This window comes from Hesperophylax consimilis, chromosome 10, assembly GCF_061612785.1.
Source record: "Hesperophylax consimilis isolate HC1 chromosome 10, BYU_Hcon_1.0, whole genome shotgun sequence".
Classification (NCBI taxonomy): Eukaryota; Metazoa; Arthropoda; class Insecta; order Trichoptera; family Limnephilidae; genus Hesperophylax; species Hesperophylax consimilis.
Window position 1 is genome coordinate 14,334,312 of NC_142845.1, and position 25,537 is coordinate 14,359,848.

A 25,537-nucleotide genomic window follows, 5' to 3' on the forward strand; every position below is an offset into this window, starting at 1 on the left:
TCTGGAGAAGAGCAAAAGTAGAAGAAATACATTGGCGGCAAAACGATTTCTGGAGAAGAGCAAAAGTAGAACAAGAAAACTTTAGCTACAGAGCGATTTCTGGAGAAGAGCAATAGTAGAACAAGAAAACTTTGGGCACATAGCGATTTCTGGAGAAGAGCAAAAGTAGAACAAGAAAACTTTAGCTATAGAGCGATTTCTGGAGAAGAGCAATAGTAGAACAAGAAAACTTTGGCTACAGAGAGATTTCTTGAGAAGAGCAAAAGTAGAAGAAATACATTGGCTGTAGAACGATTTCTGGAGAAGAGCAATAGTAGAACAAGAAAACATTGGCTAAAGAGCGATTTCTGGAGAAGAGCAATAGTAAAAACAAGAAAACATTGGCTACAGAGCGATTTCTGGAGAAGAGCAATAGTAGAACAAGAAAACTTTGGCTACAGAGCGTTTTCTGGAGAAGAGCCATAGTAAAAACAAGAAAACATTGGCTACAGAGCGATTTCTGGAGAAGAGCAAAAGTAAAAACAAGAAAACATTGGCTACAGAGCGATTTCTGGAGAAGAGCAAAAGTAGAAGAAATACATTGGCGGCAAAACGATTTCTGGAGAAGAGCAAAAGTAGAACAAGAAAACTTTAGCTACAGAGCGATTTCTGGAGAAGAGCAAAAGTAGAACAAGAAAACTTTAGCTATAGAGCGATTTCTGGAGAAGAGCAAAAGTAGAACAAGAAAACTTTAGCTATAGAGCGATTTCTGGAGAAGAGCAATAGTAGAACAAGAAAACTTTGGCTACAGAGAGATTTCTTGAGAAGAGCAAAAGTAGAAGAAATACATTGGCTGTAGAACGATTTCTGGAGAAGAGCAATAGTAGAACAAGAAAACATTGGCTGCAGAACGATTTCTGGAGAAGAGCAAAAGTAGAATAAATACATTGCCTGCAGAACGATTTCTGGAGAAGAGCAAAAGTAGAATAAATACATTGGCCGCAGAACGATTTCTGGAGAAGAGCAAAAGTAGAATAAATACATTGGCTGCAGAACGATTTCTGGAGAAGAGCAAAAGTAGAATAAATACATTGGCTGCAGAACGATTTCTGGAGAAGAGCAAAATTAGAATAAATACATTGGCTGCAGAACGATTTCTGGAGAAGAGCAAAAGTAGAATAAATACACTGGCTGCAGAACGATTTCCGGAGAAGAGCAAAAGTAGAATAAATACATTGGCTGCAGAACAATTTCTGGAGAAGAGCAAAAGTAGAATAAATACATTGGCTGCAGAACGATTTCTGGAGAAGAGCAAAAGTAGAATAAATACATTGGCTGCAGAACGATTTCTGGAGAAGAGCAAAAGTAGAATAAATACATTGGCTGCAGAACGATTTCTGGAGAAGAGCAAAAGTAGAACAAGAAAACTTTGGCTACAGGGCAAGACCTGGATGGGAGTAATAGTAGAACAAAAAATTATACACTTTTCCCGTGTAAACGATAAAGCCTTTTTGGAATGCGTATTGTTCTTAAAAAGATGTATTCAAATATAACACAATGATATGGATCAACAAAATTACCCAAAATAATGCGTCATATTTTTATTTTATTTCGAATTATCACGATAACTCTATGACTCTGATTTCTTCAACAATCGCAAATTTATAGAACGAAAAGATGTAACATAAAATATTATGTTACATCTCCTATAATAATAATGTTACTTGGGTTTTTGTCACCCGAATCCACCCCTGAAGAAGATAATGGACAATAATTGAAAAACATGGAATTATTTCACAGCTGCATTGGAAATCACATTGCGAGCTTAAAATTGTTGGGTGGACCAGACAGAAAAGCTATAGGTACCTATAAATTTTATGACACCACAACTCTACGTTCTAATTTTGACTACTTCAGAAAACAAAGGGGTTTTTTTCCATTATTTCTGGCTTTCACCCTTCAAGGGTGTTCTTGGCCATCATTTAAAATTATTGAGAAATGAAAGGTGAATTTAAATATTAAATTTATTTAAATAGGCAAATTTCAAAATTATAATGAAAATTGGAGTCGAGTTCAGACTTAGAAGGGATGAGATGTTGAATGGAGGGGAGGCAATTTTAGATAAGGCTTGATAGAAGAGAGGATATTTGTTTAGAGAGGGACAAGCAAAAAATATGTGATCTAAAGTTCCCACTTCTAGACCACAGAATGTACAATCTGGGGAGTCAAGGACGTGAATTTTAAAAAGATGGGAAGGAACGGAACAATGTCCGATCCTCATTCGAGTAAGTGAAGAAATTTCTTTTTTGGAAAAATGAGGAAATTGCTGAAACCACGGTTTTGATGGAATAGTCCTTTGTATTGAGGCATAGCAGGCTCCCTTGGATTGACTAGCAATGTGCCAATACTCCGACCAAACATTGCGAGATCTATCTTTGATGATGGAAAAAATGTCAGATAGGGGAATGTGATTTACGAGGGTAACAACAGGGTTGGACGCTCCTTGTTTTGCCAAGGCATCCGCAATATCATACTCATGACACCAACATGTCCAGGAATCCAAATCAGAGTTATAGTTTTACCAGAGCTTTGAATGGAGGCTATATCTTCTTTAAAAAAAATCATCACTGTACAGCTTCATTGACACAACATATTACACGAAAAAAATGTTATAAAATTCCAACCAAAGGTTTTTTCTTTAAATCATGAAAATATACAAAATCACGGTACGCCCCTTGTACCTCCACTCTGAAACAATGCTGAAAATGGTTAGTGGGACTATCGGCGCAGCATCGGTAGGTGTATGACGTCATTACCCCACTGGAACTGGCAATGGCCCCATCATCGATTAATCAAGACTGTATTGTACGCAGATAAGTATCGACCGCCGATAGGAGTGCGCCGAGGGATTGAGAACGCTCGCGTCACGCGTCATACCGAATTGAATATCTATCTAAAATACGCACTGAACAGATAATATAATATAACGAATTATACTATATTATAAAGAGCTTAACTCCTATTGAAATCATAGGCCGGGTCGATTTGTTGGAACTGGTCTGCTGCTAATACATTGGTGCATAACATGTCAAGTAGAGTAACAAGGTCATTTGGTCATTAATTTGGAGCGGACCAAATGTACCAATAATTAAATAATAATTGATCCACACCATCTGCTACTACGTCAAAACACCAGCTTCAACTACGCTCTATTTTTTTTAAACCACTACCTACAGTAGCTTCTCGAGAGTTTTTTCGAGAGAAAAAAAATCTTTATAGACGGTGGATATTCTCAGTTTTATTGTGGATTGTTTATTTTTACAGTTGATTAGGTTCAATAAATAATACGTGATTTGAGTCAACTGGCAAAATTATGCGATTTTTTTTTAATATAAAATATATAACTTTTCTTCACATTAAGTACTCAGTTCTCGGGAGGAAGAAGGTTTTTAATGACCAACATCGTGGCGAACAGTGGATTATTTTACCTCGAAAGTTGGCCTAAAATATTAAAAATTAATATTCTAAAATAAAGTGCATACCTTCTACTAATATATCCAAAAATATATTTTTGTAACTACTGACATTCTCAGAATGTTTATGTAAAAAAACATAAGCGACGAGTCAGTCCACGCACTATCCGGTAAAATATTCTATTAAATCATCTGCCATAATTTAAGAATAACATTATTCGTAACTTAATCAATGCGCACTCATAACTCTCCACTACATAACACAGTTTAGACACGTAGGTACACATACAAACTCAAACACATACACTTACACACAACATACATTTTTCATTTTGTATCGTTTATCTTTATCTCAAATCATTCCTTATCGTGTACTAATCCTGCCCGATAAAAACTAGTTAGAATCAATCACTCGCCAGGTATTTCATAGAGATATATCGTTTGTACCGATCCCTGTAATAATTTCCAAAATCTTGTAAACAGTTTACCACTCCCTTCAATTATGTACCGTTTGTTACTAAAATAAAAATAAAAAATGTTGTCGTAAAATGATATAAACAACAATAAGAATGAATTTACACATTGACAACTGTTTCAATGTTGGAAATGAAATACACAAGAACCGAGAATAATGTGTGGTGGTATGCGAGTACCTACCTAAAAATCATTGTTAAAAATCTAAAAGGGAGCCTCTCAAAAACGTTAATTGCACGCCACTGCTTTATTCATGACTGGAGTCCAAAAGCGTGCAGCATTTGCAGTATTTTGGGGCCTTTTAAAGAGCGGCCCATTCCTCGTAACAACATTTGATGACTCTAATGAAGGCAGGGTTCAAAGAAAAATGCCGGAAGGAAACACCAAAAATGCGAGAGAGCACTCCGGAGTTGAGAGAGACCTCTGTAAAAAGGGAGCAAAAATATAAAGATCTGCTGATTGATGCTATTAATGCATAGCACAGCTTAACCCTTAGGGGGTATTTCACTATGTCGGGCTAAATATCTGACTAGCTATCCGTTGGCTGGCTTTAAGGATCAGAATAACTTCGTTATTCAACGGCGACCGTTTCACCATTGTTTCCGAGCTTCCGGATAGATAACACTCGAAATAGTCTGGCAACATCGCAAAATGTTTGCAGTTACTCCATCTACTGCCACGGCTGTCAAGCGTCACAGTCCGCACTCCGCAAAGTGTGTATTTTTTTGGTTATGTTATGTTGATTATCATGTCATTTTAGATAGATTTGTGTCGAATTAATACATTGTTTCTTATTTTTAACACAATCAAATAATTCAGGATGGATCATACAAGCATTCAAATTCATTCAACAAAATTCGACTCACTTCTCCGCTGTCAAACTCGGAATGTTTTGACGCCATCTTTGATTCGAGGAATAGCGCCTAACGTGAGGTTCGAGCACTGATTAGTCAAATCGAACTTTAACCCGAGGGTTAGCGTTATTCAGATATAGTGAAAACGAAAAATGACTAATCCGCGGATTAGTGCTTAGTCAGAACATAATCAGAGATAGTGAAATACCCCCTTAGTGCGCCAGCTAAAATGCAGAGCGGCCCGCCATGCGTCGGCTGACACTATTTTCGTAATAAATATTTTTTTTGAAAAACATTGTTTATGTTTATAAAAATCGTATATGTCAGTCCTATGTACTTTAACCAGGATAGCTACTTATATTCAGAGGATTGATTTTTTTCTTTCTAATGTTGTGTACACACACATGAGAAAAAAGCGCGAGTTGAAACACGAATTGAGGGATTCCTTTCACATAATCCATGGTTCGGTTAGCGCTTTTTTCTCAAAGATTATATCCAGCATTATGTTAAACAAAAATTTAATATAATAAAGAAATACGACAATATTCTTGAGTTTTCTTATATTTTCCAGCTAAATTTATTATACACTAAAAATAAGTCTTACGAGACTTTTCTGCAAATAAATCAATCGTCTACCAGAAGAAATCAGAAGCATTAATGATAAAACCCGAATACTACTCTCTGTCAAGAGACACTTTAAAAATATTCTAAAAAAAAAAAAAAAAAACTACTGTCACTTAAATAATCTCACAAATATCCTTTGTTTTCCATAACTTCCTTTCATTTTTTAAATTTATTATATTAATATATTATCCTTCACTACTATCAAAAAAATACTACAGCAAACATACATTTATGTACAATGAATTATTTAAGTACTAACTAACCAACATTTATGTACCCTCCCCTTCCATACACAAGCAAATGCTTTCAATGGAAGAGTAGTAAAAAGTCCCAAGATGTAAAATGAATTATGTACCATGTAAACTTATTATTAAAAATAAAAATAAATTATAAAAAAAATAAAAATACAGTGGGGTGTACAATGAAACAAAAAAAAGTTAATACATTGCGACGCGCTTTTTCACAGATGAAAAATCAGTGTAAGTAAGTGACGAAACGACAAACGAGTAATGGTAAGCTATATTATTTCCTTACCGAGCGAATAAAATTTATTTTAGTATGCAACGAGATTTTTTTAAGGTTCAAAACACCGTAAAATCCGCTACAGATTCGCTGGCATTCCGAGCGTAAACCCTACAGTTTCTGCAACAGTATTCTGACACCTAATGCGATTTGATCTGATCCTGACATAATTTTGAATTTTGTCAGGATTGCAGTGTAAATAAAATCTTGTAAACTAGACAAAGCATACTCATATGTAAAGCATTTAAGCATTAAAATGAATCATCAACATTAAAAAGTGTTTTTTTCAACTTTGAGGATTTTAAAAAAAAATCACAAGTTGCGCCACAATACGAAGTATGTCAAAAAATACAAATAAATAGTAGTATATCTGTGTGTAAGGATAGAATGGCCAACCTTATGATTCCAGAGATAGCCTCATTTTTAATGCCAGTGCCATACCAATTTTTCTTAAAAAAATGATAACTCCTTCATTTGTACACGCAATTGCTTCGTACGAAATTTTATAGCATAGTAATGATCAGCAAAATCCATTTCTAGCCAAAAAAAATACCCTTGTAAATTCAAGTCTCTATGTCTATGAAAGGCGATTTTCAGCCCACTGTGCGGTGGCGTAGTGGAAACCGATACCCGCTTTAATATAAAGTTCAATTTTTTTAATGTTTCGAATCCGTAAATATTCGTTATTATCGTTTCCAGTAAAGTTTTCATTTTGTGGCTTGAGGGATTTTAACAAACCACAGTCGAAATATACATGCAAAAAACTATTTTTAAATTTGTATGCAAAAAAATCAGATATCAGTGACGATGAGTGGACGCCATCGCCCCCTGGGGGCTCTGGAGCAGTTAAGTGGGGTGGTAGCGTCAGTGGCAACAAGGGAGGGGTATTAAACGGCAGTAAGGGGGAGGTGAGGCAAGAATAAAGCGACAGTTATGCATAGTCGCAAGAATCATGCATATAAACTGATAGGCGTATGCTTCAATATGCCCTATTTTCAAAGAAAATTTACATAATGCATTGATTAATTTTCTATACAAAATCAGGATGGCCATATTTGCATTGTGCTAAAGGAACCCTTTATGTACGTTCGTGCTTTTAAATTTTTCTTTAAAAAATGGTTAGTTTACTTCCTTGGCAAAATTAGTGTTCAAAGTTGCTTTTTAGTATTAAAGCTGGTTTGGAGGTCTTTGGCTGCCCCCAAAATACCTGAAAAATTCCTCGACTCTGCAAAAACGAGCGGTTTGTTTGATAGATTACTCTCTCCTAACAAACGGATTCCAATCTTTAGAGCGCAGGCGTCAGGTAGGTATGCTGTCCTTGTTCTATCGGTATTACAATGGAAGATGCTCTGAGGAACTAGCATCATTGATCCCTTCGGCACAGGCGCATAGTCGGGAAACGTGCCAAACGCGCGCCCAACATATGTACACGGTTGACATTTTTGGAATGAGAACGGGTCGTTTCAACGACTCGTTCTTGCGTACAACATCTCGGCTGTGGAACGATTTACCGGCCTCTGTGCTTCCTCCTTCCAACAACATGTGTCTTTAGAAGGATGCTTTTTAACATTTTCGCGATACATCTCTTCTAATTACTTTTTACTAAGTGACTTTTAACCAGATACTTCATATATATATGGCTGTAAAATGATACAGTAGGTTTATACACACAATTTCCGCATCCCTTACATCCTAGTTGAGTCCTCCAGAGTTCGCACGATAAAAGTTTGAAAAAAAACTCACCACCTTTGGGGTAAACGCTTGGTCCCGCGTGACCAAACTTAGTCCATCCATTCCGGGCAGGCTGGTAGTAATGGACACCGTGGGTGTCGTGAATATTCCACGCGGCCGGTGAATAACTGACAACAACTTGCCCCGACTTTATTCCTGATGAAAATATTCTACTCGTAATGAGCGTAATGAGGGTTCCTCATTTGTTTTTCGCCCCGGGGTGCAATTTCAACTCTGGCAACACAGTTTTTGAAACAACGAGAACGCGGGAAAAAATCCGTGTGTGGGATGCTAATTTGGGTGAAGCCAGAAGCCAGACGAACAATGTCACTGGAAATGAAAAGTTTATTTATCATTTTGTTTACCACATTCTTCATGGCAGCTGTATTCTTGCCATTTTAGTTACTTAACAGTTGACATTAAGCCGCCGCATACACAATTTCTACCGATTTATAACAAGTTTCTCGTCAACTCTTTAAGTTCCAGAAAAAAGGTTTTTTTTAAGGACGGGTTGTTTCGGAGAATTTGAACAATTCATCAAATTTCAACGTTCATTTTCCAGTTATGCGAAAGATTTTCGAAAGAAGTTCTGTTTTTATTTCAGTTCTGTCAAACAAATAGCTTATAATGATTTATTTACAGAACTTGAATAGGACTTTCACAGAACCCGGAAATTAACGTTGAAATTTGATGAATTATTCAAACTCTCCGAAACAACCCGTCCTTAGATAATATTATGTAATATACACTTGTTATGCCGAAACGTTAATTATATGAAATTCCCTCGATACAAAAAAATCGCAAAGTAAGCTCCGAAAATGATTAAAAACACGTTTTGTTCTGTTATTTAATATGTCATAGGCATGAAAAAAATCAGTGTATTTTTAAATGCAACTAAAGCATTTGACGAGAGATTTTTCCTCTATTTCAAACGAGTCGTGTTTTATTAAATATTTTCACCATTTTCGCTTATTTTCATCGTTTTTTTAAATATTAGCGCGCTCCCTCTAACATTCGTATTTACATATTTTCCTTTCAAATCATCTTTGAACGCTTACTACGGGGCCTTAAAGCATCCAAGCTAATTCATGTAAACATATTAATTTGTCGTATCTTGTATTATGGCACGTTCCCACCTGATCTATACGAAACAACGGTAAATTTATAGAACGAAAGTCAATTCAACGCGTGGTTTCCATTCTGTAGACAAGCCCATTCTCCCCGATCTATTTCATTCTATGAAATAATAACAAGCTTTCTTTGCAATATTTCTATAGAATCGAATTCGAATTTCGTTCTATGAAATCGCTATATTAATTAAATCAGTATTCTCTCGTACGTAGGTTACAAACCTACTCTGTAAAATATTATTACATAGATAATAAATAACATTTAAATTGTTTTTTTAGGAGTAGAACGTTATTTTGGGTTGTGTGATGTATTTTTAGCGTTAAATCATACCAATAACTAAAACATTTTAACTGGTTTATTCTTGAATAATTATAACGTAGTAATTACTAGAAACCTAACCTACATAAATAATTTTAATATCATTGACATTATTATGGAAATCAGAAGGCCTGTCGGATTTCCATTCCTAATAACTTCTAAAAAAATTGTTAAGAAAATTGTCAGGATAAGTAGTTGATACTTATTCAAATGTTATAATTTATTTGTAAGTTACCTGTAAGAAATGCGTTTTTTTCTCAAAGTTGCCAAAACATTATTACTGAGAGTGACTGTTCTCATAACTTCTCAAATATTTCAATGTTTAAGATGGCACGAGGGATATTTCAATATTTTATGGTTTTCTGCACAAGTCCTTTATTATGTCCATCATAATAGACTATAAAAAAATTTTACACGAAAAAATGTTAAATCAATGCATGTTCTCTCCCACTCAGTTAAAATCAAATATATATTTTTTAATATTTTTAATTCATAACTGTTTATAAAAGGTCATATGTTCAATAAATTGTAAAAGTACTACCGAATGTTTTTCATCTGTGCATATATGAAAAGAAAAAAATTAAAAACAAGTAATATATTTTTTTAATTTTATTCAATAAAACAATATTTAAACTACGCCATTTAAAAAAATATATATTTATATCAAAAGTAAAAGACCGCCATGAACGGACGTAATAATAGTATAATTCCCCTTCGTAATTATAGTATAACTTCAATGGGTCAAAAGATGCCTCGTTTACTAGGCTTGAATATATTGTGGAGTGTTTACTTGAAGCGCACTTGAAGTGAAATGACACTAAACTGCGCTAATTAAATGCTATGTTATTGCTAATAACGCACAAGAGTCCCAAATGCACCAAATCTTTTAGAGCCAATGAAACTATGGCATCCCCATTTGGGGTATGTTGTGAGGCTGAAAGTGTTGGCGAGGTGAAGGAGGTGGGGAAGAGGAAGGTGGAGGAGTACCTGGCTATTCAGATCTGGTCACTGATGTGGACATACATGGGTTAACACACATACGCCTCAGGGATCTCATTTCTACAGCATTCAGTATACTTTCATCCTTTCTCTGCCAGTTCCATGCCTGACTTCCACACATCACCAGCAGTAGGCACCAGCACTCCATTGGGGACTGTGTTAAAATAATTTCCCTCAGGGCCTACGTCATCATTGGGGATGTTATGTTGCGTGTCTTTTTGAGGAGAGGATGAAGTGAACAAGGGTTTTGAAGAGACGCATGCTGTAGGAGGAACGAAACACAGAGGTCAGCAAAATCTTTCCAGAGCCGAGCTGCTGAAATCGAGGACGATTCATAAAAACGACCCGTTTCTAGTGACAAATGTCCAATGTCAATGTTCCCAATATTTCGTTATAAAAATCGCAGAGATATTTTCTTGTTCGTTTCTGTCTTTTTTTAAATTTTTCCTTTTTATCGGCAATTAGAGGGTTAAAAAATGTTTGGAGCCAGCCACGGTTCGAGGCATTTTAAGACAATTGTGAGTGACAGTAACCTCGTAGCAACCGATTTTTTTTCAAATTTAACATAAAAATGTTTCATCTTCGAACTCAATTTACTTGGTATCGAAAGATTAAAACCAAAAAGTTATACCTGCCACAAAATCAACTCCAATTATGCCGTATACTAACCGATTTACCGCTTGTATATTCCACTAATAATAAATAAATACTAAATAATGTTAATAATGCTTCAAAAATAATCCTTTTTGGCGCCAAATGCCAATTTGGCACTACATGCCAATATATTACAATTTGGGAGTCGGGTACCGGTACTGCCGCCCCGGGAAACATTTATTGGATAACCAACACCTCTGCCATAGGAGATTTCGCGTTTGGTGACGTGCTACGTATACATCTGCGAGCCGAACTGAACCTCAATTTATGGGAAAGAAACGAATCAACCGCAAATGGCGCGAAACGCCGCTTGCAGTTGATTCGTTCCTTTCCCGTAATTCGTGGTACGGTTTGCATTTCGGTTCGCAAATGTATACGTACCCTTAGAAGGGGTGATCATGTTCATGGGGTGAGATCTTTCCGGGTCTTGGGTGACAGATGCGTCTGCCCACTAACTGCGTTGCGGGCCGAACCGAGTGAGACTGGTTGACGGCGACCTTATGACCTCTCCATTAGGACTCTCAGGACATCGCCTTGCAGCGCAGTGGGAGGGATGGATTCATACATCCTTCCCCAGTTTCCTACCAAACCCTCATACCCCTTTTCATTCCTATAACTTCCTCCCCTTCCTTTTCTGAAAAGACCATCCACACCATGCCATAGGCTCTGAGGGGAACTATTTTCCTCAGGGCATCCTGTCTGGAGTTGTAAAATATATATGCCTAATCTCAAATAAAAATGCTTTTATACCCCTGAAAAGTAAGGTTAATGGGATAGACAAAAATACAGATTAGAATAATTTTACAGTATAAATGTAAGTTATATATTATTTTGTACTTATTTGAGTGACAATGTCTTCAAGAGCAACTAGGCAAATAGGAGCACTCTATTCGCGGATAAGAACGCCGTTTTAAAGGTATTTGAAGAATCGATTAGTTTCTCCACCCGAGATAAGGCGAGTGTGGGAACTTGTAAACCAAATCAAATAGTATTCGGAAAACTGAAGCATTCTACTTCCATGTAGTCGATAGATTATGTTCAAATTATTGAGACACCTGACGACATATTATTATAATGTGTTCCGGGCCGGACTGGCCCAAGGGTAAATCGGGCAAATGTCCGACAGGTCGGGTCGATCTTTGATGTAACTTTATACAGACGTTCAAATTATACATATTATGTAGATAGATAAATGCATCATCGCAAGAATAATACATGAAGGCACACCGCTGATAGTGTAACATAAATAAATCTGTAAAAGAGCCATAGACCAGTGTATAGTGCTTCATAGAAAAAATAACTATTTTTAGCCTTTAGTTTCGGTGTGTGGAGATCCGGATCCTTTACCACAGACATTTGGGTGTTGGTAGTATTGGTTCATTTTGTGCGGCAGAGTTGTCGAATGAGCATCACCCGAAGTCTGGAGTCTCGAAAGTTAAAGATCATTGGCCACAATAAGTTTTAAGTTTACCCATCTCCGGGGATGGTGGCTCTCTCTGGAGACGGCCAGCCAACACAGAGCCTATGTCATCTTTTGGGATGCTGCGTGGACGGTCTATTTTAAGGAAAGGAAGGAGAGAAGTTCTGTGAAGGTAAAGGTATAAGAGTTGGGTAGGAGACCTGTTCAAATGGGTCTCCCCAAACCAGCCTCTCTCGATCTGGCACGCCACGCAGCTGGTGGGCAGACGCATCCTGAACACACCTCACCCAATGATTGCCAACATGTGGTGGGTACGCCAATACCACCTTATGGAGAGTGCTCCGCCAGTCTTCGAAATCATCAGGTCGGATAACTCCACATCCTGTATTTCGTTAATTCAGCCCATTAGCATCAGTATAGTTTTAATAGTATCAAAATAATTCATAGTTCCCACTGTAATAATATATCTACCCACTTGTCCTTTTCAATCCACAAACCTTGCCATAACGGTACCTTTTGCTATCCCGGGTAACTAGGCCCAACTCTGCGATTTTATTTGTTTATTGCTCTCCGACATTGACGTGTTTCTATACCGTCTGGCGCTAACCCTGAATTAGTTATTTGGGGATTGTCGGTTCAAATCCGACATCTGAAAACACAGCATTTTCTGTATACCTAACCATACCCTTCGTTCTGCTTAATCTACCTGATACACTAAGTACCTATGCATATCAACATGACGCCCAACGAATTAACTAGTTACAAACGAGAGTTCTAAACTGATAATATATGTGGGCTTGGCCTATATCAGCATATATTATTTGGTTATATATCTTGTGTGTGACTAGCTTTATTGTATCAATAGCTCTAACTAACACAGTGGTGCACAACCCGCGAGCCCTTCACATGCGGCCCGCGGGCCTTTTAGTGCTCAAAATCAACGGCATTCATTTTTAACCTTGGGCCTAGAATAATTGTAGCCTGCGGCGCTTTTTTTGTGCGCGCTTTAGATAATATTTTTTCAATGTTCCATTTTACAAGGGGACACGACCAAATGTTGTTTCTGAGAATATAGAAGTAAAGGAAGTGAGTTTCATATTTCTTATTTGACAACAATCGTTATCTGGTGCAATGATCAAAAACAATAAAAGGTTTCCGTTCTATTTTACAAAATACGAAATGGAAAGCGACAAACTTGTCCATTCCCAATACTTTGATTCAACCACCCAATTTGCATTTCCTTGGAGATAATTTTTGCCTGTGGCGTTCTTTTGTTAAAAAAATGTTAGGCTAAATATTTCGGTACATTGTAGCGCCCTTCGTCGCAGCCGGACGCGTTCTCGCGTCCTCCAACCGCTTTGTGTTTTTTTTAGTATTTTCAAGGGAAATGAGGCCACATCTCTTTGAAATTATTTTTAAAATCTGTCAATCAACATTTTAAATAAACTTAACAACCAGCAATCAGAACTTTATAGTAATGTGATTAGAGTGTAGTGTGTTAAAAGTGAATTATCGAAAATGCTAAATAAATATTCGAAATTCGCTGAACTTAAACTTGGGAAGAGGATCGGTAATTGTAGGTACACCAGCTGTTTTCAACGGAATTATCGGAAACTCTGAAGGTCCTAACAAGTGTTTCGCTAAGCCCAGAGTAAATTATTATCCCGACCGTCGCTTTTTATTGCGGGCACAATGCACCACTAACTAACACAATCACCAGGAACAAGATTACATTGAGATGAATGATGGACTCGCCGATCGACACAGCGGTGCTGCTAAGGTCTGTTATCTATGTGAGGATAATTGTGTCTTAGCGCTTAATTAGCATCAGAAACACATCTTTGGACGGATGACGAACCTCGTGCTGGCACTGTTGGTGGTCGCGGTGGATTGTGAAGAAACTGGACCACAGCTTCACCACCTAAGATTCTTCTGCAGAATCTCCATCCTCTATCTTCGTCGAGTGTCACAGTGGTGCTGCCAAGGCCTGGTATCAATGAGAGGATATTGTGTCAGCGCTTTATTAGCAGCAGACACATACCTGAACGGATGACGAACCTCGTGCTGGCACTGTTGGTGGACGCGGTGCACCCTTTCGCTGCAGCAGCTGGTCCAGTTTCTTCACCACCTAGGTTTCTTGCTGCAGAGTCTCCATCTTCTATTTTCTTGTCACCTGTTCCTGTACTTCATTTTATTTAACTTAATTTCACTTTATTTTTGTAATACCTTCATCAACTGTAAAGCGCCCCTGAGGTGAGATCTCACAAAAGCGGCGCTATACAAATCATCATCATCTTGCGTTTTTTCCCCGTGTGTATACAGAGCATAGGGAGGGAACAAAAACTGCTGTGATGCGAAAACATGTGAACGATTCTGTTACGTTGACGATAATTAAAATAAAATTATATAATAAGTAGATTACATATACCCGGCGTTGTTCGATTTTTCTCTACTTTAAATAAATATAATATCCATGTATTATATTATATATAAACCTTTCGGAAGAAATTCTCTAAATGATAGTGGAAACCCCATTAAACTCCGTTGCATAGTTTAGAAGAACTAAGCGCACAAACAGACAAACGCGGATAGTGACTTTGTTTTATACTATTTAGAGATACCAATGTATTGTCAAGTTTATCGGGAAACAGCATGTAATTTTTAGTTCATTGTGATCAGGGATGTTCCCTAACGTTGCAGACTATTCCCAAACATTCCAGAATGTTCCGGGATGTTCTGGAATGGTGTGGAATGCTCTCGAATACTCTCTAATGCTCTGGACTGTTCTAGAAATTACGAGGGCGAAACTCACAGCTCTTATATCTTCAAACGCACGCCCTCCATGTAAAAGCTGGAGCCTTCTTCATGGATGGGGGATAGAGAGCGACCACACCATATAAACTCCCTTGATCGTACCGAGACTCGTTTTTGAGCTTTAGCGGCACGCACATTGTACACTTATTTTTATAATATAAATTGATGATTATTAAAAAAACACATTTTCACACAAATTTTTGTTAAAGACTAAGGGACGGGTTGTTTCGGAGAATTTGAACAATTCATCAAATTTCAACGTTCATTTTCAAGTTCTGTGAAAGATTTTTTCAAGTTCGGTTTTTATTTCAGTTTTGTCAAGCAACTAGCCTACAATGATATAAAAACAGAACTTGAATAAGTCTTTCACAGAACCCGAAAATGAACGTTGAAATTTGATGAATTGTTCAATTCTCCGAAACAACCCGTCCTAAGGATGGGTTGTTTCACAGAGTGTTGTTTTAGGGTAGTTGCTTGACAAAACTGAAATAATAACAGAACTTGAAAAAATCTTTCACAGAACTTAAAAATTAATTTTGAAATTTGAAGAATTGTTCAAATTCTTTGAAACAACCCGTCCTAAGTACCTTTCACAGAACTTAAAAATTAATTTTGAAATTTGAAGAATTGTTCAAATTCTTTGAAACAACCCGTCCTTTTGCAGAATGTTTTTGTATTATTTTTTTTTGCGAAATTAGCGTAATTCTTAAATAATTTTAATAATACGGTATCACAATATAAATAAATAAAAAATATACAAAAAAATCAGTTTTTCTAAATGTGAGTAAATTTAAATCTTCTTCAAAATGCCCGTGCTGATTTCAAGTTCATGTCCGGACCTGCATAAGTTAGTGAGAACGGATTAACCGTTCAAAATGACTGTTTAAATTCATGTCACAAAATATAGTATCAGTCAAAGTTTAATTTCGTGTAAATTGAGGCTAATGTTTTATTAATCTATAACCGTAGTAGCTTAATTCGGGATTAAAGGGTAAACCATAATTTACCGGTGTTTCTGAAACAATGAAATAATCAAATGAATTATTATCGATTGTCAACTTAATGACGTGTAGAATTTAAGTAAATCGATTATTCAAATTTGTGATATTTTACCTTGATTATGACGATGGCCATCACCAGGGGCGGATCAGACCCAAAAGGCAGTCAGCAAACGTATCAAATGGGTCCTTGGGGTGGGGGGTTGGAGTGGGCAAAAATGAATTATGAATTTGATTTTAATGAAAACATATATTTTTTCACGCAAAACTTAATGTTGGATTTGAGGACAAAATACCTATCCTTTAAACAGAACAGATTTTTTTTTTAATATAAAGGTGTAGGAAATATCTAGTGCTTACTGCGGACTTTAACCGTATCGTCGTCATGCATTTAGCATATTATGTAATGCATCGATATTGGGTATTTTAGAACACATAATACCCACTGGCAGTGCGTGGGTTAATTTTTCTATTTTTTGTGCACGCTGCGTGATGCACAGGGAGTAGAAAATTTGTTCCAACTTTCGCAAGGATACGGAAAAGCGCTGCGGGCGATTTTTTAACTATAATCCCCAATCGGCGTACCTATGTGGTGTGGGAGAAGGGGGTGGAAACTTTGTTGTAACCCTCTCAAAGACACGGAAAAGCGCTGCGGGTGATTTTTTTTAACTATAATCCCCAATCGGCTTACCTATGTGGTGTGGGAGAAGGGAGTGGAAACTTTGTTGTAACCCTCTCAAAGACACGGAAAAGCGCTGCGGGTGATTTCTTAACTATAATCCCCAATCGGCTTACCTATGTGGTGTGGGAGAAGGGAGTGGAAACTTTGTTGTAACCCTCTCAAAGACACGGAAAAGCACTGCGGGTGATTTCTTAACTATAATCCCCAATCGGCTTACCTATGCGGTGTGGGAGAAGGGAGTGGAAACTTTGTTGTAACCCTCTCAAAGACACGGAAAAGCGCTGCGGGTGATTTTTTTAACTATAATCCCCAATCGGCTTACCTATGTGGTGTGGGAGAAGGGAGTGGAAACTTTGTTGTAACCCTCTCAAAGACACGGAAAAGCGCTGCGGGTGATTTTTTAAACTATAATCCCCAATCGGCTTACCTATGTGGTGTGGGAGAAGGGAGTGGATACTTTGTTGTAACCCTCTTAAAGACACGGAAAAGCGCTGCGGGTGATTTCTTAACTATAATCCCCAATCGGCTTACCTATGTGGTGTGGGAGAAGGGAGTGGAAACTTTGTTGTAACCCTCTCAAAGACAAGGAAAAGCGCTGCGGGTGATTTTTTAACTATAATCCACAATCGGCGTACCTATGTGGTGTGGGAGAAGGGAGTGGAAACTTTGTTGTAACCCTCTCAAAGACACGGAAAAGCGCTGCGGGTGATTTTTTAACTATAATCCACAATCGGCGTACCTATGTGGTGTGGGAGAAGGGAGTGGAAACTTTGTTGTAACCCTCTCAAAGACAAGGAAAAGCGCTGCGGGTGATTTTTTAACTATAATCCCCAATCGGCGTACCTATGTGGTGTGGGAGAAGGGAGTGGATACTTTGTTGTAACCCTCTTAAAGACACGGAAAAGCGCTGCGGGTGATTTCTTAACTATAATCCCCAATCGGCTTACCTATGTGGTGTGGGAGAAGGGAGTGGAAACTTTGTTGTAACCCTCTCAAAGACAAGGAAAAGCACTGCGGGTGATTTTTTTTAACTATAATCCACAATCGGCGTACCTATGTGGTGTGGGAGAAGGAAGTGGAAACTTTGTTGTAACCCTCTCAAAGACACGGAAAAGCGCTGCGGGTGATTTTTTAACTATAATCCACAATCGGCGTACCTATGTGGTGTGGGAGAAGGGAGTGGAAACTTTGTTGTAACCCTCTCAAAGACAAGGAAAAGCGCTGCGGGTGATTTTTTAACTATAATCCACAATCGGCGTACCTATGTGGTGTGGGAGAAGGGAGTGGAAACTTTGTTGTAACCCTCTCAAAGACACGGAAAAGCGCTGCGGGTGATTTTTTTAACTATAATCCCCAATCGGCTTACCTATGTGGTGTGGGAGAAGGGAGTGGAAACTTTGTTGTAACCCTCTCAAAGACACGGAAAAGCGCTGCGGGTGATTTTTTTAAACTATAATCCCCAATCGGCTTACCTATGTGGTGTGGGAGAAGGGAGTGGAAACTTTGTTGTAACCCTCTCAAAGACACGGAAAAGCGCTGCGGGTGATTTTTTAAACTATAATCCCCAATCGGCTTACCTATGTGGTGTGGGAGAAGGGAGTGGATACTTTGTTGTAACCCTCTTAAAGACACGGAAAAGCGCTGCGGGTGATTTCTTAACTATAATCCCCAATCGGCTTACCTATGTGGTGTGGGAGAAGGGAGTGGAAACTTTGTTGTAACCCTCTCAAAGACAAGGAAAAGCGCTGCGGGTGATTTTTTAACTATAATCCACAATCGGCGTACCTATGTGGTGTGGGAGAAGGGAGTGGAAACTTTGTTGTAACCCTCTCAAAGACACGGAAAAGCGCTGCGGGTGATTTTTTAACTATAATCCACAATCGGCGTACCTATGTGGTGTGGGAGAAGGGAGTTGAAACTTTGTTGTAACCCTCTCAAAGACAAGGAAAAGCGCTGCGGGTGATTTTTTAACTATAATCCCCAATCGGCGTACCTATGTGGTGTGGGAGAAGGGAGTGGATACTTTGTTGTAACCCTCTTAAAGACACGGAAAAGCGCTGCGGGTGATTTCTTAACTATAATCCCCAATCGGCTTACCTATGTGGTGTGGGAGAAGGGAGTGGAAACTTTGTTGTAACCCTCTCAAAGACAAGGAAAAGCACTGCGGGTGATTTTTTTAACTATAATCCACAATCGGCGTACCTATGTGGTGTGGGAGAAGGAAGTGGAAACTTTGTTGTAACCCTCTCAAAGACACGGAAAAGCGCTGCGGGTGATTTTTTAACTATAATCCACAATCGGCGTACCTATGTGGTGTGGGAGAAGGGAGTGGAAACTTTGTTGTAACCCTCTCAAAGACAAGGAAAAGCGCTGCGGGTGATTTTTTAACTATAATCCACAATCGGCGTACCTATGTGGTGTGGGAGAAGGGAGTGGAAACTTTGTTGTAACCCTCTCAAAGACACGGAAAAGCGCTGCGGGTGATTTTTTTAACTATAATCCCCAATCGGCTTACCTATGTGGTGTGGGAGAAGGGAGTGGAAACTTTGTTGTAACCCTCTCAAAGACACGGAAAAGCGCTGCGGGTGATTTTTTTAACTATAATCCCCAATCGGCTTACCTATGTGGTGTGGGAGAAGGGAGTGGATACTTTGTTGTAACCCTCTCAAAGACACGGAAAAGGGCTGCGGGTGATTTTTTAACTATAATCCACAATCGGCGTACCTATGTGGTGTGGGAGAAGGGAGTGGAAACTTTGTTGTAACCCTCTCAAAGACACGGAAAAGCGCTGCGGGTGATTTTTTAACTATAATCCACAATCGGCGTACCTATGTGGTGTGGGAGAAGGGAGTGGAAACTTTGTTGTAACCCTCTCAAAGACAAGGAAAAGCGCTGCGGGTGATTTTTTAACTATAATCCACAATCGGCGTACCTATGTGGTGTGGGAGAAGGGAGTGGAAACTTTGTTGTAACCCTCTCAAAGACACGGAAAAGCGCTGCGGGTGATTTTTTAACTATAATCCACAATCGGCGTACCTATGTGGTGTGGGAGAAGGGAGTGGAAACTTTGTTGTAACCCTCTCAAAGACAAGGAAAAGCGCTGCGGGTGATTTTTTAACTATAATCCACAATCGGCGTACCTATGTGGTGTGGGAGAAGGGAGTGGAAACTTTGTTGTAACCCTCTCAAAGACACGGAAAAGCGCTGCGGGTGATTTTTTAACTATAATCCACAATCGGCGTACCTATGTGGTGTGGGAGAAGGGAGTGGAAACTTTGTTGTAACCCTCTCAAAGACAAGGAAAAGCGCTGCGGGTGATTTTTTAACTATAATCCACAATCGGCGTACCTATGTGGTGTGGGAGAAGGGAGTGGAAACTTTGTTGTAACCCTCTCAAAGACACGGAAAAGCGCTGCGGGCGATTTTTTTACGTGATATCCACAATTGGCGTACCTATATTGTGGGAGAGAAGAAAGTGGATATTTTTGTTATAACCCTCTCAAAGACACGGAAAAGCGGAAAAATTTTTACACGGTGTCCCCAATTAGGGTAACTATATGGTGCGGGTGAAAGGAGTGGAATCTGAATTATTACATTCAAAGGAATACGGAAAAAGCACAACAGGCGAAAAATAGTTTGGGTCGGAGGGCAAAGTAACCCTTTTAAGTCATGTGTCCTCAATGTGTACCATTTTGGCACCTTGCCGGGGCCCCCTCCGAGGTTAGGGCCCTATGCAAGATTTGATTTATTATTTTCCGAGTCATGTGTTCTCAGTGTGTACCATTTTCACAGCGTCCCCAAAGATGACATATTATGCCATAAGGAACTTATATTCTATCGGGGCCTCTTGTGCGAAGTTAATGTTAAAAAGTTATGTCGATAAAAGTATAGACTTTGTATTATTTACATTTAAATTGCATGACAACAAAATTATTGACGTGTTTGCTATCTTTCAATTTATTGTACGTGTCTTAATAATAATTTATTGTAATTAGATGATGTCCAGTTGTACAGCGGCATTCTTTGACAAAATCATTTCAAGGGTACTTTAAATATTAGTAAAATATTGCGATTATTATTATGGTCCGATGACTTATACACCCTAGGCGGCCCCGTCTATGGGCATGAAATCCAGGCCCCCTCGGGTCGGGGGCCCTGGGCTCGTACCCATAGGACCATGCCCATTGGACGGAATTGCAGGGGGCCCGAGTTATCATTTGCTAAAATCATCCATCACCATTTTAAATAGCGATTTTCCTGAATATAAAATTGAAATTGGTATTCATACATGTGAGGCCACCCCTTTAAACGTTGTTTTTTTTTTTAATGATAGAGAATGAAAGAATAATTTGCTTCCATATAAAAACGAAGAGATTGGAAAATCAAAATACTATCGGGAGTAATAATGTCAAACAAGTTTCTTATTATGGAAAATCGGTAAAAAAAGTGACGGCTTGCCTATGCCCTGAAAGTTTATTCACTCACTATATATAAATGAGCTAGAATTTCCTCACCAAACACAACAGCCTTGTCTTTTTTATTGTAAGGAGAGGCTTTATTTTATTTTCCCATGTAACACCGTATAACATATAAAAATTGTACATCTGTTATCTATTGTACAAATACAAATATTAGATAATAAAAAAATCAGTTATCGCGTATACAAAAATGGATAGGTTTGGAAAAAAGTTATCGGGCGTAAAAATATCAACCTTATTACCGATAATTCATAGCTTGCCAATGACTGTATATAATAAAATATAGAACAATGATAAATAAACGCTTTTTTATGTAGGGTACGTGGATTCATGATATTAGCCAAATGAGCAAATACCTAATTACACTTATTCGCTAATCTCACAATTATGTTGATGCGTTTTATCTCGGCCTCAGGTATATTACCAGCTTAGTACCTACTGCAAAGGTACATTTTAATGTAGCTTACCAAAAAATTAATATAAAATAATCACTACGCAAATATTCCAGTCAGAATTGAATGAAAACAACTTTACTCGATGATAATACAGTGGAAACAAAATAACCGGGATTTAATAAATACACATTCATACCGGTTTCTGATCAGAATAAAGTGATTCATAATAAATACGGGATAAGTGTTAAATGTGAAAGTGAAGATAACGATGTTTGCGAAACGAGGCTCTACAATGTTAGTTGTAGGTACTTTATACGTACAGGTGCTTAAAAAACATTATACATGAAAATGTCTTAAAAACGAATAATTAATTATATTATCTAGTAGATATAGAAGCTTTTCGCTACACGCGCATTTTCCGGCGTCTTAAAAAATTATGGTAAATATTTACCTACGACTACCGTTTTTACTACTACAAAAAATTGCCCCTTTAATAACGCCTGCTCGCGTCCCCTTTAGAGTTATATCCCAGTTTTCAAATAGTTTGTGGGCTACGCTAGGTTTGTATAGACTGGTTTGTGATTTAATTCTACCTAATCCAACCTAACCTAACATGTACGGAATATTTTCTCAAACGGTAGTCGTAGGTAAATAATTGCTAGGTTTGTATAGACTGGTTTGTGATTTAATTCTACCTAATCCAACCTAACCTAACATGTACGGAATATTTTCTCAAACGGTAGTCGTAGGTAAATAATTACCAAAATTATTTCATGTTAAGTTTTGAAAAAAAAAATTATTAGTTTCATATGTACCTATAATATTATTGACTTTTATTTATAACAAATATATATAGGTAGTTATCGGTGTGTCACTTTCAGCTGTCAATTTGCGCTCCATACATGGTCACGCATTCTAATTTTTGACATATCCTGACAACGTTTTCAGCCATAATTCACGATTGTTGAATATAAAACATTTTTTTATAGTGTCGATTGGGGGACAGTGGAATAAAGATGTTTTTAGTACGCTGTTTGTTGCTAGTGTTGTGGGTAAACGAGGCCAAGATTTCGCCCCAGAGGATAGGACGGAACGGGGGACATTCTAATACGAGATGGCGGCGGCATACCTCGGGTCCGGCAGGATGATTTTCTTGCTGGCTCTGGCCGCTGGTGTGCATTTAGACTTCTCCATCGCCATGAGATAGCTCACATCGGCCAAAACTGCCTCAAGGTCCGCCATCTTGAGATATCACTGGCACTCACTCCTTTTATTACAAAATAACACTCACATACACCGATTCAATATAACTTTTCACCTATTTGAGGGGAAGACATAACCTTTTTTAACGTAGCACATATACAACGCATTATATTATTGTCTACCATTTATAAACACTGATCGCGTACAGAGACACAACACTTTCGTAAATAATAAACATTGTAAACGCGTGACAGCGCGAACTTCGCGACGAAATGTCACAGTGCAATGAAACTCTACTTCGCTGCTGATCGGATTCAAAACAGCCTACATTTGAGCCATTTGCTCACGCCTCACACCCGCTGACTCTAAAACCAGTGTTGCTATTCATTATAATGGATTCCCGACATTGAGCTATTTTCATAAACGATAGCGATATAAAACATCGGATTACCAACTTAGTAACTCGAGATGGCTCTCTTTTGTGGGTATTTTTTCGGTAAAAGATTTGGCAACATTGTATCTGTGGTCTTGGCGCGACAATTCAAAATCTTGTTTGTTGCCATTTATCTTTTACAAAAAAAGTGTTTGCAATGGAAGTTAAATAGTTGTTATTCTTGGTTTTATGATAGTGAACCATTTTGTAGCCGTGTCACTACTAAGAAAATTTAATAGTTGGGCAGAACATCTAGCTAGAAGTCAGATTTACTTAGGTTTCAATCTAGCCCAAATGCTATACATTAACAGCTGATTTAAGAAGCCATTAGGCCCATCCACACGCACACTTCGGAGCGATGGTACCACGCGCCTCTCCAAAGTCTCACAATGGACTGGGCTGTAAACCGTAAGGGCCCGTTCCCACTTCCGTTTTCAAATCGGAGGCGGGTCCCGTTTTAAAAACGGATGCCCTAGTGGCTGTAGTGGTTGTATGGAGCTGTTCACACTTGTCCGACACGATTTGAAAACGGATCCGACATTTTTTGTCGGATGGCTCGCCTACGCAGCGCGTCCGTTTTCAAATCGTGTCGGAACACGCTCGCTCATAGTGTTGTATGAAGCTGTTCACACTTGTCGTCTACTCGTTCCGGCAGAGTCCCCGCCAAACCCCGACCCCTCCCCGCCCGCTCCCTGTCGCAAGGAAGCAAGCACGCTGCGTGCTTGTATTTGGTTATTTTGTTAAGTAAATAAATCAAAACTACAATAATGGATAAGGAAATAAATCCCGAAAATTTAATACCACTGGTCGAAGAAAGAGTATGGTAATATTTTATCTTTAACTAAATAAAAACAAAACACTTGGTGTACACAACTTTCGTACATCAAAATTTTTATTTTTTTAAGTTTACTTTTTTTAAATTTTAAAGCTTTAATGAGATGCACGGAAGAGCGTATTAGTTAAATAAACACATAATAAAAAATATTTGAGTGTTTATTGTTTTCTTACTTTAAAATATCGATAGCCTTTCTTCAGGACAAATGCACTTTCTCAATTTTGTATTTTGATATGTTAAGCTCTCTGAAACTCATTCCAGTAGATGGTTAAAGGAAGTGTTAGACATTCTCTTAAGCCATTAAGCGCCCTTGAGGTGATTTTTCATGGTGAAAACGGCGCTATATAAATAATCCAATCTTTATTATTCTAAAATAATTAAAGAACTTTAGTTCATCACTTCTCAGCTCACCAATTAACACTTGGAAAATTCCTACAGAAAATCATTCGGCTATGATTGGGTGTACCCAAAATTTTCTTTTCACTTTTTTCCTTCTTTTTAATAAGTACCACATGACAACAAGAGCTTCATCGTCGTTCATTGCGCACCATTACTGAAGAATGAGCAAATAACATGTTTTTGTTGAATCGACAATTATTTTTTTTCGTAGAGTATGGTCCGTTTTCAAAACGGAAGTGTGAACAGGGCCATTGGCCATCCGTTTTTAAAACGGGACCCGCCTCCGATTTGAAAACGGAAGTGGGAACGGGCCCTTACCTTACTTTCGGACTTCACTAAACTGCGAGCGGCCAGGAGTGGCGCACGGTACCGTCGCTCCGAAGCGGGCATGTAATAGCCGCCACTGTCAAATTAATAATATTTATTAATCCAATAAGGGCTGAAAAATACTTCTTCTCTACTGAAACATATTTATTCTATGGTCATTGGAAAAATAAAGCATGTTATGTTGAAATCTTTATTTTGATCATCATTTCACAAAGGCACCAAACCTCACCATATTGATAGTAAAAAAAACTCACCAACACAAAAAATAAATAAATGTAGGTTCCATATATTTTGTCCACATCAAATTTTTTCATTTGTTACATATCGGCTGTATAATTTTACTTCCTAATAAAATTGCACAATTTATGGATAAAATACGCCTCACTGACGAACTTCAACATATAAAATCTAAAGTCATCATTTCTATAAGGTGTGTGGGGGTAAATGTAGTAACTTCGAAAGTGATTCTGCATTATAATAAATACATAGGTATATAAAAGATAAATAACTTTGTTCAAAATGCCAACATTTTTAGGTTAACTTGTTTTTTTGCAATAATTGTTAATACATCAAAACTCTGGACTTTGCCACTCTTCAACCCCCGTGTAAGCAAACTACACATCTTTAGTAGGTATGACTTTTGAATGGAAATACAATGGAATTTCGAAAAAGATATTTATCTTTTTTACTTGTACTATTATGTAAAATCACTTCCTGTAGTTAATGCATTTAACCCTCAAACACCTTGCATTCGTTGATTCTTCAGGCCAGTTATTGGCCGAAAGGATTCAAAG

The 25,537-nt window shown here is 38.0% G+C and overlaps 1 protein-coding gene across 3 annotated transcripts in view; it reads right to left on the reverse strand.

Moving 5' to 3' along the window:
• Positions 1-23,107, reverse strand: part of Gprk1 (G protein-coupled receptor kinase 1) — a 406,347-nt gene extending 383,240 nt beyond the window's left edge. For all 3 annotated transcript variants that reach the window (XM_089636618.1, XM_089636615.1, XM_089636617.1), the window contains exon 1: positions 22,676-23,107. In XM_089636618.1, the coding sequence (XP_089492744.1) occupies positions 22,676-22,788 (113 nt within the window). In that variant the 5' untranslated portion in view covers positions 22,789-23,107. The remainder of the gene's footprint in view (positions 1-22,675) is intronic.
• Between the last annotated feature and the right edge of the window lie 2,430 nt (positions 23,108-25,537).